Below are 15,194 nucleotides of genomic sequence, written 5' to 3' on the forward strand. Positions count from 1 at the left end.
CTTCAGAGAGGCTAACTGACCTGCCCCAGGCCACGCAGCTTGGAAATCATAAAACCTGACCCTCGTGTCAAGGGTCCAGAGGTTAGAGCCACAAGAATCAATGGCCTTAATCTCCACTTCCATGAATCTTCTTGTTTCTGCAAACAGAGGGCTATAGACAGGCTGGAGGATAGTTAAAATTTTGAGGCCTGTGAAAACCCAGGGAGCTGGCCCCAAGTGACCCACCGATGACCCACTCTAATGGCCACACGTCCCACAGAATTGCCTGCAATGATGGAGAGGCCTCTATCTGCACTGTCCAATAATGGGACCACCAGCCTCCTGTGACGAGCGTGCACTAGAAATGCACCTTGTGTGACTCAGGAAATGATTTTTTTTTTTTAAATCTCACTGAATATTTACTGTCTATTTAGACAGCATCCCATGGTTCGTGGCTGTGTACAGAACAGGGCAACTCCTCCCCCCACAGCCCAGGGCCCCTGGGCATCACACGGTGAAGGCTGTAAGAAAATTCCCGCTCCCAGAGCAGGACTTAGTGCAAATGAATAAAAATAAAATAAATCCTTCTCGGCCCAGAGCAAACACCATCACTATGATCTGGAAACGTCTGCAGCTGGAAGAGAGAAATGACTATTTCCAAAACAAATGGCCTCACCTCATTTTCCCCCCTCCTTTTAAAAACAAAAATTAAATGTGTAGCTCCCTACCCCCATTAAATTGTTTAGGAAAGGTTGTCACTTTTGGGGGGGGGTGGGAAGGAACAAACCCTCTTGGTTTACAATGACATAAGGGCTAAAATATGGTAGAAAGGAAAAGCCTGAAGAATAAACAAGAAGAGGCCCAGCACTCTCTAAGGTGTCATAAATCAAGAGGAAATAGACTCAGGGAGCTAAAAGCTTCCAAACATTCTTCCTCTTGAACTATTTTAAGCAACCAACACATACAATCTCTCAGAGGTTATTTCATTCACAGCAACAGATGAGAAGCAATGAGCTTGGCAGGCGGGCTCTTTAAACAGCAGAGAACAAACACCTCAGCCCTTGGGCCTGTCCCCGGCCACCCCGCTGGGCCAGGTCACTATTTTAAGGCACCTACGGGCCTCTGTTGTCCGGAGGGATGCTCTGGCCTGGCTTCAGGTCCTCCTGCCCTCTTGGACTGACCCTGCTCAGGAAACCACTGCATGGGCTTCCTCTCCACCCAGGCTGCTCCCGAGGAGAGAGGAGGTGGGGACTCTGGAGCCCGGAAGACCCGGGTTTGAATCCTGCTGCGTCATTTACCCGCTGATGCCACTTGGACTTCTCTGGGCCTCAGTTTAGTCAGCTGTGAGAGGGGGTGAGGAGAATACACACCTCACTGGGCGATGTCGAGAATCACACGGTAAAACACAAGCAAGGTGCATGGCGTAGGGCCTGGTGACTCTGGAAAGACTGCACAGGGCAGGTATGTGCTGGGGGTCTGAGGTGAGAATTCAGCCTCTCAGCTTCTCTGGCTGGGAAGGGAACACAGCATGGCGGGAGGGGAGAGAAGCTGCAGGAAGGCTGCCTGGGGTCCATCACAGTCTCTACTTCTCATTAGCTGCATGACCTTGAGCAAGTGACTCAACCTCTTTGTGACTCAGTTTCCTCCTCTTAAAGATGGAATAAAATAATTTATTAACAGGATAAATTTATGATATTGTGCCACTACCATTCTAGACCTAACTCTTCCCCCCCCCTCTTTTTTTAAGATTTTATTTATTTATTCATAAGAGACACAGAGAGAGGCACAGACACAGGCAGAGGGAGAAGCAGGCTCTCTGCAGGGAGCCCGATGTGGGACCCAATCCCAGGACCCCAGGGTCACGCCCTGGGGTGAAGGCAGATGCTCAACCACTGAGCCACCCAGGTGCCCCAGCTCTGCCCTTTTCATGCCACCCTATCAATTCAAGCTCCTCTGGGGTGTCCAGTGGTGACACTTCCAGATGAGTGAACCACAGCAGCATAGCAGTGAAGTGAAGGCAAGTCACCATCCCGGGTGGAGCAGAACTGAGCACTCCAGAACAACGATTCTTTTACCGTCAATAATAGCTACTGAGTGTTCACTGAGCACCAGACTTCCCAGGAACACTACCCACATGGCCTGGGCCCCATGCCAGGCAATTTATATCAGAATTCCTGGAGGTGGGGCCTTAAGACACGCACATACACACACACACACACACACACACAGGTGTATGTGTGTGCGTGTGTGTTTAAAGCTTTCCAGGTGATTCTAATGTGAATCTAGGGTCAAGAGCCACTGAAATAACCCTTTGAGAGAGGAACCATGATAAATATCCATTAAACAGCATTGGAAAACTGATGCTCGGAGACCAGGTAACTAGCTGGCAGTCAGGCAGTGGTGACTCATGTTCCACCTCTTGGCCACCTGTGTTGGCATGCCCCTCCTGAGAAGCAGAGCCCACGCCACGTAACAGGCACTCAGACACTCCCAGTGCCTTTCTCAGACTGTTCCAGATCCCCCTCTGCCTTTTCCAAGCACCCAACCAGGTTCTCTCTCTGGCTACATTTGTGACCCAGATTTGACCTCCACGAACCCAAAGTGGCCTGAGATGGAGTCTCACTTTCCCAGGACTGAGGGATACACGCCCAAAGTCAGAGCAATCCACAGAACAACTGGACCTAATTAAACAGATCTCAACTTAATGACAGGAAACAACAGAGTTGATGATCTTCATTAGAGGCTGCTGGCTGCCCATGAAGAAGCTGGAAAGCAAACTTTCAGGGGCTCTTAAAGGCCATCGACCACAGAATTATAAGGCTGAAAATAAATCTCTCCTGCCCGAGGCACTGTGACCCTGCTGGACCGTGCCCACTAGCAGGGCAGACAAAGGAGGGCAATGTTTCAATCCATCATATGATCAAGGGCATTCGAGGAGATCTGGGGGCCAACCTCCTACTTGGTATCTCCACATAGAAGTGTGAGGCAAGCAACCAAACTCACACTCAGCCCTTTGGCTCAATCCGGCTTCTTCCGCACACAGCTGTTGCCATTCTAAGCAATGGCTACTCCCTTCTTTCAGGTGCTCAGACCATAAACCTTGGTGTCATATTGATTCCTCTCTCACATCTCACACATCCAAGCTGTTGACACAACCCATTGGCTCTCACTTCAAAATACCCCCCCTAGCCTCCCCACTGACACCCAATCCAGGCCGCCATCCTCCCTCGCCTGGATTTCCTGCAAAAGCCTCCCAGTGGTTACACTGCTTCCATTCCGTACTTGATGCCGCGGTCCCTTTCCGACACAGCAGAGGGGGTGACCTCATGAAAATACAAATCAGATCATGTCATCTCTGTAAGTCCCTCCAGTGGCTCCCAGCAGACTCTCAGCTAAAAGTCGGAGCGCCACACAACGGCCTACAAGGCCCTACCTGGGTGATCACCCCTCTCCGCGCTCTCCAACCGCAGCTCCCCCACCCCAGCCAGGCTGGCTTCCTGGCACCCACCAGGCACTTGCTGTTTCCCCTGCCCGGATCAGCCTGCTCCAGCCTGGCTGTCCTCACTGTGATGCTTCCAGCAGGCCTCACTCTTCCTCGTTCTGCACCAGGACTACACCCACCCACCCCACCCCCCAGGCCCCTCAGGTTCATTTGCTCAATCACCAAACCTGCAATAGTGCCCAGTATGCACACAGTAAGTCGTCAGTAACTAAATATGTGTTGGATGAACAAGTGGATGTACACCAATCTCAACTCTTGGTCACTAGATGGGTGGGGCTCACTCTGATGCCTTTTCAGAGGCAGCTCTCCCCTGGAGCGCACTCACCTGCTACTGAACTGGGTCCTAGCGTAATTCTGGCCTGCCCGGCTCGTCCCAGGAGGATTACATCCAGAACAGCTGCGAGCAACTTGCTTCCAAAGTGTGTGCTCGTGTACAACTCGATCTACCCGGCTGCTGAGAGGTGTTAAAGAAGCAGCACCAGGCCCCTGGTTTCCACAGAAGCAACTTTTTCTGGCTGTATGTGCTGCCATCTTCAGAACATATTATTCATTTTCAACTTGGGGATTTTGTCCAGTGGATGGGCTGGTGGGGAAGAGGGATGGTAGGCTGCCCCATTCACAGAGCCTCTCAAGGTGACCTTCCCAAACCACAAACTCTGTGGTTGTGGGGTAACCTGGGGTTCAGAATCCGTACACCTTGGACTGCCGAGCTCCACATCTCACTGCTTGGAGTTCCTGGCGGCCTGTCATCCCCACTTACTCTTACTTTCCCTCCTCTTTGAAAAACCGGCCCTGCCAACTGCAACAAACAGCATTTAAAAATATCTTGCTGGATTATACAGCCCTGCTTTCTAAATTCCTCACAATGCCTGTCTCTGTCCCACATAGTATAAAGACGGGTGTAGCGTATTTAATTTTTTTTTCCTAGCTGCTCCCCTACTATAAATACCCAAGTCTGGGTGGGCGGGCTTCAAACACCGGCTGCATGAGGTCACCTCGGAGCCGATCTCAGCACAGTGCTGGCCTGCCAGGGTCTGGACACAGCTGTTGAGCACTGAAGTGCTGGGTCGGCCAGAAGGAGACAGAACTTATCCTTCTGATATGGGGGGGTGGGGGGGGGAGAGATCTCTAATACAGTAATTGCAGTTAATCCCAATATGGAAAAGGATGGTTGTTTAGTCCTGCTACCCAGCCAGGTCTTCAAAGAGCACGTCCAGCTCCATCCCGGGCTGTTCCTTTCCCAAGGATACTAATCACAGGGCCTGACCTTAGGAAAATGATTTCAGTGTCCTTGTGGGGTCTAGAAACATTATCAGAGACAGAAGGGCCCGTGGAGAATGTAGCCTGACCTCTTCACACCACAGATAAAGCAACAGGAGAGCCAAGAAGACAGTGATTCACTCCAGGTCATGGAGGGGCCGCACTCCAACACAGAATCTTCTGGATCCAAACCCTCTGTTCTCCGAACTGGACGGTCCTAGACGCTTGTACATGAGATACTTGCTCGGTGCATGAGCTTCAGCTTGTGTTTATTAACAGTTCTCCTCACAGAAAGTGCCAATTTTCATAATTTAAAAGACACAGGCTAAAAAATTTTTTTTTTAATTTTTAACAAAAGCTTGGCCTCCGTTTTAGGGATGGTTTCCATGCACTGAAAGGCTTGTTTTGCCCTCTCTGGGGTCCAATTTAATCCCTTCCTGCCCTAATGTTGTCTACCTGGTGCTTCCAAGTTGAGTTTCCCTATTTAATTTTTCCATCATGGATCTGAACCCACCCCCACCCTCCTCAACTCACTTCTGGAAAAAAAAATGGACTCCAAATCATTAACTGCAAATGACTGTGTGTGTGTGTATATATATATTTCATTCATGATCTTTTTCAAGTGATAATAATCCTCCACTGGGGTCAGGAAAAGGACTAACAGCAGAGTTATTAGCTAGGCCATTAATGACCTATCACATTTTATTATTGTCACTGGAGTTCAGCTGGACTCCAGGGAGTCCAATCCAGATGGTGGATCGGGTGGTTCCACAAGATCAGACATTTAACAAGACTGAAATCTTTATCAACGCTCTGGAAACACCTTCCCCGAGAATTGGCAAGTGACTGAACCTCTCTGAGAACCGACCCACTGCTACTTTCCAAAATGATCAACTCTAAACTAGAAATTGAACCTAGCAAGTCAGACTCATAAATGAAGAAAGTTCTGGAACCCTATTATCTCATCCTGTGTTATGGGCCCTCTCCACCTCCAAGGTTTAGACTCCTGCTTTGGCAAGAGTTAATCCAACGGCCACATGGAACAAGCCCATCAGCCCTGACCTCCATTTGGTACCGGGATTGCTTTGGCCTGAAATGCTCTGTTCAGGGCCCTGGGAAGAAAGGCTGAGTCCGAAGCCAAGTCAAATGGGAGAAGCGGAGCTGAGTGAAGTCTTGTTCTCCACGCCCTCTCAACCCAAGTCTGCTCGGTGAGTCGTCTCTGGTTCCTTGTGCTGCTGGGACAACGGATGGGGGCATCGCTGAGGCCAAGCTTTCAATCAACTGGAGGGGTAATGGGAGGTCTGGGGCTGTGGTTAGGATGCACTGGGGAGCAGACACACTCGATTTCTGAATTATAAAAATGAGTATTGGAAAGCACTCTTCCTGCACGCTGGCAGGCTTCTGAACATCTGGATGAAAGATGTGGGAAAGTTGTCCTTTTCACTGTGTTATCTGCTCTGCTCTCCCTGTTATGTGCCTGAACCTTCTGGCCAAACAGGGTTGCCTGCCGTTCTCTTGGGTTCCAGGTCTTTGCGCACATCATTCTCCCCGTCTGAAAGCCTGCGTGCTCCCCGCACTGCCTTGCCGTCCCTGTCACAGCTCGGCCTGCCCAAATCCCACTGGCCCCAATGCCACATCCTCTAGGAAGCAGCCCTGTGTCCCTGCCAGCCAGTCAGGCCTCCTCTCTCTCCCCACTTGGTGCTCTCAAGTCACCAAAAGCCCCCAGGTCCCCATCTGTAGGGGAGACATTGCATCCACCTCGCAGGAGGGCTTAGGAATGGGAAGCTCCCAAGTGGGACAGCACCCAGGAGCCACGCAGGGCAGCGGCCCACGGCAGGTGGAGGCCATCCTCGCGGGCCGAGGGCAGCGACCCCAGACCTCCTTGTGGGGATCTGCATGTGCGCTCTGCTTTCCCTGCTGGATTCTCCGCTCCCTGACAGGCAGCATCAGCGCCTGTCCTCCTCCGATCTGTCCGCCTCGCCCGTAGCTTGCTCTTGGGAAGCAGCCGGGTCCCGGGCTTCCTTGGGCTGTGCTCCTTAAGCTGCTCCTCCCGGTTTGGCGTGCGGCTCCAAACGTGCCGCCAAAGCTGCAAAACCATTTAGGCCTCTTCTAAAACAAGCAAAAAGACCACAAAGTATGTTTACGTGACAGGCCAGCAAAACACAAAACACCTGCTGTCCTGTGGCTCGGGACTTGGCAGCTGTGACACGCGCGGCCCAGCCTCCGCAGCAGAAGCGCTCCCCGGGGCCCGAGCTGCGGGCTGGCATCGCCGCGGTCATCTGTGCACGGGCTCGGGCAGCGGGCTAGCGGCCAGCCGGCTTCACCCGGGGGACCGTCGAGCCACATGACCGAGCAGGCCGCCAGGGTGCTTTCTCACGATTCCACAACTTCCTTCTACCTGTTAGTCACCAAGGAAAGCCTTGTGATGAACGCTCGTCACTCTGCGATCTGGGTCACGGTCCTCCCCTGTGCTACAGCCTCCCACCACGACAAAAGCAAATAAGACCAGCATGTTCAACACGAGTCTGCAAAACTACAGCGATAATTAGAATTAATATTTGATGTGCCAGGCAGAGTACAAAGTTCCTTGCAGAGGCTTTTATTAAATCCTCATACTCATCCTGTGAGTCGGGTGCTCTTTCCAGTCCTATTACAGAGCAGCATTTCTCAATCAGCGGTGATTTCGCACCCCTCCCCACCCCACGGGACATCTGGCAAGTTCTGGAGACGTTTCTGATTGTCACAGCCGGCAGCACGGGGCATGGGGGATGCTACTGGCATCTAGTGGGTAGAGGCACCTCCCGGCGCCCACAACTGCCCCCTCAATAGAAACCATCCGGTCCCAAATGTCAACAGTGGTCAGGGTTGAGAGATCCTGTTCTAGAGAAAGAGACTAAGGCACAGAAGCTAACCCGCCCAGGGTCGCACAGCTCCCAAGCGAGGGTGCCCCCGAGGTCACCCAGCCTGGAGCACCGACCACACACTGGGTGACCACCCCACGCAGGGGAGCCAGGCCCTCATTTTACAGAAGATCGACGGAAACTTGGAGCGACTTACTTGAGGCAAAGCAACCTGGGGCCCAACTCAGACTCCAAAACCAACACACTTGGGCGCTTGCTAAGGGGCCGCGTCTCTCCCCGGGCTCCCAGCACCCAGCCTTCGCCCTGTGGAGGCGGCGCCCTAGCAGAGCCTGAGAAGGTGAAGGCTTTTCTGCCGACTGCAGAGCCAGTGCGCTGAGCTCCCAGAGGGCAGTGGCCTAAACACAGGCGCCCTCGGGGTACTTTTCCTACTGTGCTTCCTCCTTCCCTGAACTGACTCACTCCCTGTAAGAGTTGGCCAGTGGAGGCCGCAGCTTTTCCACTCAGCTGGGCTCACTGATCACCAAGCAGCTGACACTTGTAAGGCCCTCCCCGGGCAGGCGAGCCCCTGCCCCCCCAGGAGCAGCAGTCGAGGCTCCTTCAGATGGACAGCACCAGCCGGCCAGGGCATTTAAGCAAAGTAACACAGACTCCTGTGGAGGAAGAGCCGTGCCTGGGTGTTTTTTTTTTTTTTTAAGATTTTATTTACTTATTCATGAGAGAGAGAGAGAGAGAGAGAGAGAGAGAGAGAGGCAGAGACAGAGACACAAGCAGAGGGAGAAGCAGGCTCCCTGGGGGAGCCTCATACCAGACTCGATCCCGAGACCATGCCCTAAGCTGAAGCCACTGAGCCACCCAGGTGCCCCTACTTCTGTGGGTCTTCACCGGAGAAGCACAGGCCTAAAAGGCTTGAGCACTACGGGGGTTGGTCCTGGCACGGCTGTGACCTCACTGTCAATTCCGGGAAAGGGCATCCTGTTTAATGGATTTTGATGGGTCCCCTTACCGGGTCACGGGTGAAAAACCATTTAAGGTGCTGCACAAAGTGTCGAAGTGTGGAAACAGGCCAAAGCGTCCACCCACCGTCCTGCCTGGCAGGGGCCGGATTCGGACAACCTGAGGATTATGAGCGGGGTGTCCCTGGCTTGTCTTGGAACTTAGGTGGCACTCGTGGATCCCAGGAGCGTCTCGGCAGTCAACTGCCTTGGTTCCTTCTCAGGTTGGAGGCAGGGGGGTGGAACCTCCTCTGAGCAAGAGTCATCAACCAGGATCGCCCTCTGGGGTAGCTACGGGCAAGGGGCGGGTGGTGGTGCTGTTCTTAGGGGAACCGGCTGCCTCGGTCTCTCAACTCAGCCCTCCTGTAGACTCATTTGCTGCCCAGCAGACTTTTGCTGTGACTAAGTCACACTTCGGGTACTGCACCCTGAAGGAACCCCTTATTTACCTTTGAAACCCCTCCATTTACATCCATGAATCACAGCTGGCCTCGGGAACTCTGCGAGAAACGAGGGTATCAAAAGCTGAATGATGTGCCTAAGACTTGGAAACCCCCACAACGCTGCCTCTGTTCATCAAGAACTTGGAGTTCCCTGCCTCAGTATAAAAGGGGGAAGGTTCTTCCGTGGTGTCAAACCAACCTTCTGGAGCTAAACACTCGTGTGGTGGAATCAGTTATTCGCCTAACAAGTACTATGCACCGGACACCGGGTGAGGCACGAGGGGGGTAACAACGAGCTCACAGTTGGGTGGGAGACACAGACCCAAAAGCAGGAAATGCTACGGAGCAAATGCTCTGGGTGCTGCGGGAACATCGCAGAGAGGCGGGGGTGGGGGTGGGGGGGTGAAGGAGTCAGGTAAAGCCTTCTGGAAAAAGCAGAACAACCCCACCTTGTTCCTCTAACTACTTAGGGCTGGAGTTGCATTTCTCAGACATGCAAGGGGGTGAAAAAAAATGTTTTCATTTCCAAAGCTTGCTTTGTTTCAGTGTTACCAGCTCCCCTGGCTTCAATAAAATAGCCCAAGAGAAGCTGCCCTCCCCCCTCAGACTACCCAGGTGTGGAAACTGATTACGTAGCAACCAGCGGCTCAATTAACCCTTGCCCCTTCGTTGATGATGTCAGGGAAACCTCCTGATGGTCTCCTTGCTAACTGCGTCCTACAGCTGGGAGAACAGCTCGTCTCCGCTGTAGATGCAGCCCTTTTATTTCTTGGCTGTGAATGAGGCTGTTGGCACTTGCTTCAGATGACAGAAAACTGAATAATTCAGAAAAGTCCTCAGCCACTATGTTTTGCTAGAGTCTTCGATGGCAGTGGTATTGCTACACTGCCTATTGCTTGTGAGTCACCAGAGAGGCCCTCCCTGGCTGGCATTTAGATCAGCTCTAGCCACACTATCCCATTACCTTGTTTGTTTTTTAAATAACATTTAATATTAAGGGTAAATCCCTATTTGTCACTGGTTTATAAGCTTCATGAGAGGAGGACCCTCCCCTACTCATCCACAGCACTTTTAGCAGTGATGGGCACAGGGTGAGTGCTCAGTAAATATTTGTTGAATGAACTGCTATCATTTACTATCGGTTAAGGTCTTTAAATCTATGATCTCACCCAATCCTCATGCCAACCTTATGAGTTATGTGCTGTCATTACCACCCATTTTCCAGATGACAATGGCTAAGAAATATGCCCCAGGTCACTCGTCTGAACAGCAGAGGTGAGCTCCAAACCCTCACTGGGACTTTGCACCCCTCACCACTGTGATCCAGCTACCCTTGCGCACTTCCTGGTTACTGCTTTGAAGTAAGAATATTCTCAGCAGAAGCCTATCACAGTCCTGGGAATTGAAGAGGATTTTCTCAAATGCTTTGAACCCTCATGAAGGCTTCGTAAGACAAAGACAGCCAAGAAGAAACCCAGGAGTGAGTCTCAGTTATCAAACTTCTACACAGAGATAGGAAAGAGTGGGCAGGGAGGAAGCGGGCAGTGAATGAGAGAAGTTTCTATTTTCTGCCAAGTCCGTGCTTATAAATACTATCGTCTTAAAGTGGTTTCTCCAGCTCCCATAAGGAAGCCGCGGAAGTATCATCACTTAATGACACTGCCCTGGGAACACGGACATCAATACCAAATGAGCAAGTGATCTATAGCTCCTGTTGCTCTATGAAGCTGAGATCATGTTGTATAAACACTGCACAACTTTTATCATCCATCTTGGGCTGAGCAAAACCATATTTGCCCAGCACTCTGAGTAATGGCCAGGAATGGATGGATTAGAGCCCTTGAATTCCCGGTTGGAAGACATTAAAAGTTTAAGAGCCCCATATAGCTGAGTCAAATGCATGTGCCCATGCCGTATAATTAGCAGGCGCAACAGCAATAAAGATATAATTGAAAGGGAAGACCAGCAGGACGAGAACACGAACCGGCACCCTCCTCCCGGGTGTAGCCATTTCTCCCTTGGTCTTCAGCTGTGTAAACGGTCACCTGGCCGGCCATGGGGCTCCAGTGTGACAAAGGGTTTGGATCTCCCATTCCTCCCCTGAGCAATTTCTGCTTCCCTCTGAGGTCAGCTTTCAGGCATAAGTAATTCATTGCTCCTCTACTAAACATTCATTTTAGCTCGTCTAAACAGACTTCATAAATCAGCCCGGTTATTGTTTACTGAGGCCACCCCCAGGATCTCATGTATAAAAAATGAGCATCCGTATTACTAAGTGGAAGCCAATGGTCACCTGGCCTGCAAGAGACTTCCCAGGAGACCAGGGGATGCACAGAGGGAGACTCTTGCTCCCAACATCCAGGGAGCTTTGCTCTCAGTCGCGTGGAGTCCTGCTGTCTTGACTACCAAGGCTTGAGAAGGATTGTTTGGGGTGGGGGAGGAAGGTCAGTTATGGGGTCAAAACCTCATCCTGTAAAGAAAATCCCAAGGAGTGATGACCCTAGCCAAGAAATGGTGCTTTGGGATAAGCCCTTCAGTGGAAGACACCTGTGTTCTAGCAATTTCTGGCTACTCTATCTACATTTTCCGGGGACCCTGGAGAGGCAGCTGTTCCTCCTAGCTTCAATTTGCAGTTGGAAAAACTGAGAAGTTCCTCAACCTGCTGGGCACCAGCTGTGCACGAAGGGCATTTTTGGTTCGGTCTGGCACCTACTGTTCCATTTTTGTTCTAGTCTGGTTTACAGGCTTGGGGCGTCAGTCTTTTCTCCTAGGGGGTTTACTTCTTTGAGCTCAGTCTGGGTCATCCCCCTCAGCCCAAAGTACAGGACTCTCCCCCGGGCTAGGACAGTGGGTGGAAACCCCCCTGCCCCCCACTTCCTCTCCTGGAGCTCATGTTCTCGGTGTTGATACCACAAACCCAGGACGTAAAGCACAATTATCAGCTCTGACATCATCAACACAGACTCCGGGCTGACCTCAACTCTGATCTAAGAGGAGGAAAATTAAAAGGCAAACGCTCTTCCATGCCAGGCATCTCCTCTGGTGGTGCCAGAATTAAAAGCAAAACCAAGGAAGGGCTAAGCAAAAGCCATGCTGCTACATACAGACTATCTTCAAAATGAGGCCTGAGATGTCAGCTGCCATCCCTGGAAACTGTGCTAATAAAAACGAAGCTGTTTTCCTCCCCCTCTGATGGCTTAAAGCTTGAACTCTGGAGCCTACCTCGCCTCAAATTCCAGCTTTGTCACTTAATATCTGTGTAATTTTGGGTAAATTGCTTAACTGGTGTGTACCTTGGTTTCCCCAGCAGTATAACGAGAATAAGACTATAGGGTACCTACCTTATTGGGTTGCTGGGATTTCCTGGGTTAACACATGAAATGCTAAGAACAGCAACCGACATACTGTTAAGTGCTCACTTAAAATTTTAGCTCCTTGATGTCAAAGCACATTTACATTTGACTCCCTTTTCAGTACCCACCTGGCCTCGTCCGCGGACTACTTGCTTGCCACTGAAGGCTGTTCCCAAAATGGCCTTCCAATCAGATTGCAAGGATGTCTCGCCATAGTACCATTCTAAATAATTTATGGTTTGCTGACTTCTGAAATTGGAGTCTGGTAGGCAGTTTGCTGTTAAACGTATGTCACACCCTAACCTTACCAGGGAGAAGGTCAAGTGCTTCCCTTCTACCCTTTGCACTGAAGCCCTGTCCTCCTCCAGAGAAATGCAACTAAGTACTCAGTGCGGTTCCTTTCTCAGAATGCACATCATGCAGTTTCCTATCCCCCACACCTCTTCCCCACTCGCCAGTTTACTGGGTCATCTTTTCTTTCAGGAAAGCCCATAAGATTGTGCATTTAATGCAACACACGGGGCTTTAATCAATTGCTCACTTGACTGGTGACAGCTTAAGAAGTTCAGGCCCCTGAGAGTCCGTATGTGGTTCTCTTTCTGGAGAGGGGATTCAGGAGTCACCAGCTTCCACTGGCCTGAGCACAGGCAGTTAAGAACCCACCAGAACTTCTCCGCCTTCCAGGAGAAGGCCTGAAGTGTAGATCCTTCAACCCAGCAAAGCCCAAGGCAGCTGCACCTGATCCTGGCTTTCCTGTCCCCTTCTTCCCATCCTACTGCCTGGATGTACCCTCTGGCTGCTGCTATTGGGCTGGAGAGATCTAGGGTCAGAGCCACAGTCGATCTGCTCCGCTGTTGGGGAAAGACCATGCGAGACACGCAGTCCAGCAAGGCAAAGAGTGTCAGGGTAGTCAGCTTCCCGGCAGGAGGGGTTCAGGAATGGCTTGGTCAAGAAGAGCACCCAGGCAGTGACAAGGCCACGAGGAACAGGATGTCGTACATCGACCTCAGCTTTATCCTCCAAAAGCCAGTCGCCAGAAGAACTATCTCGGGCCAGGACCACGTCATGGACTCCACCCTGAGAACAAGCGTCTTCTCTCTCCCAGGTCCTGGCACACCCCCCAGCTTCGTTCGCCCTAGGAAATGCGCCCGGCGGGGCAGCCCAGGGAGGGGCACGTCCCTCTCCCGTCCGTCCCGTCCACCGCCGAGGCCCGCACGCTTACCGTTGGCGTTCTTGCCGCAGATGAGGTGTTCGTAGGGCTGCAGGACGCCCCAGAGCTCGGCGTCGTTGTTGATGACCATCTCCAGGGCCTCGGCGGACACCTCCCCGGGCCCTCCCCCGCCCCCGCCGCCTCCCCCGTCGGCGCTCTGGCTGGCCAGCACCCGCGCCCGGATCTCCTCCACCAGGTTCTCCATGCAGGCGGTGAGCGAGATGGCCGCGTACTCGTGGATGCGCACGGAGATGCGCGTGTCCACCATCCAACGGAAGAAGCGGCCCACGGAGAAGGTGAGGCCGCAGCGCGCGGACTTGCCGCGGCGCAGCCCGTCGCCCGCGCTCATGCTGTACAGGGACAGCGCCTTGACGGCCGCCAGCGCGCAGCTCTCGGCCAGCGCCCAGCTGTGCACCAGGCGCACGGCGCTCTGCACCTCGAAGCGGGTGCACTTGGCGTGCAGCACGCTCAGGCGCTGCGCCTCGCGGGCCACGCGGATGAGCGCCCTGCGGAGCAGCCCGGCCAGGCGCCGCGCGGCCTCGGCGGAGAAGGGCGGCAGCCGCCGGCCGCCCGCGCCTTTGCGCAGCACCCGGGCCACGTCGCCCTCGGTCCAGGGGAACTCCTCCAGCTCGGGCAGGCGCGGGCAGCGCGAGAAGAGGTCGGCCACCTCGGGGTCCTCGGGCAGCACCGTGTTCACCGTGTCCCAGCTGTTGTGGCGGCTGTTCATGGAGCCGGAGTAGCACCACCAGGCCGCCCCGCGGTGCTGCTGCGCCGAAGAGGTGAGCGCCTGCGAGTTGGACTTGGACGACGACAGGCTGAGGGAGCGGCACGAGTCCCCGGCCCCATACCCGGAGTCCAAGGTCAAGTCCTCCAGCGTCTTCAGGGTGGAGCTGTACGTCCCGGCCATGGGGAGCCCGCCGGCCGCGGCCTCGCCGAGCGAGGGGCGCTCACGACTCCATGCTCCCCTCCCCAGCGGGCAGGAACGGGCTCTAGGCTCTGCGGGGCGCCCTCCTTCCTCTCGGCGGCCACATGGCGCGCCCGCGGGCCGCGGGAAGGTGCGCGAGCCTCGGGGCGGCCGGGGCGGCCGGGGCGGCCGGGGCCCCCGCGCAGCTGTCAGCGCAACGGCCCCCGCCGCGCCCGCTCGGCCCCGCGGCGCGTCCACTTCAGCCTCCCGCCAGCGGAGCGTCCGTCCTCCGCGGGGAAGGAATCCCGAGAGAACAGGGCGGCGGCGGCGGCGGCGGGGGGCGGAGGAGGAGGAGGAGGGGGGGGGAGGCGGCGGCGGCGGCGGCGGCGGCGGCGGCGCGGGAGTCCCGGACCAGCCGGCGAGAGAGCGCTCTGCAAACTTCTGCTCGGCGCCGGCCGCCCGCGCCGCTGGGTACCCCGGCCGCCGCCGGCATGCAAATGACCCGGGGCGGCCCACCAATCACCGGCCGCGACGGGCAGACGCTGCACCAATGAGCTCCCCGGGGGGCGGTCACTATGCAGATTTCGCGGGGCTGCGGGTGGAACCCCGCGGCGGAGGAGGCGGGGCTGGAGGCCGTGGGTCGCCCGAGCGGCGGGGATGGAGGGGATGGAGGGGATGGAGGGGATGGAG

The 15,194-nt window shown here is 54.0% G+C and overlaps 1 protein-coding gene across 1 annotated transcript in view; it reads right to left on the reverse strand.

Moving 5' to 3' along the window:
- The window catches only part of ABTB2 (ankyrin repeat and BTB domain containing 2), a 166,964-nt gene extending 152,065 nt beyond the window's left edge, over nt 1-14,899 (reverse strand). Inside the window, exon 1 of the mRNA XM_072759099.1 lies at nt 13,613-14,899. Within this exon, the coding sequence (XP_072615200.1) occupies nt 13,613-14,507 (895 nt within the window). The 5' untranslated portion in view covers nt 14,508-14,899. The remainder of the gene's footprint in view (nt 1-13,612) is intronic.
- Between the last annotated feature and the right edge of the window lie 295 nt (nt 14,900-15,194).

This window comes from Vulpes vulpes, chromosome 5, assembly GCF_048418805.1.
Source record: "Vulpes vulpes isolate BD-2025 chromosome 5, VulVul3, whole genome shotgun sequence".
Lineage (NCBI taxonomy): Eukaryota > Metazoa > Chordata > Mammalia > Carnivora > Canidae > Vulpes > Vulpes vulpes.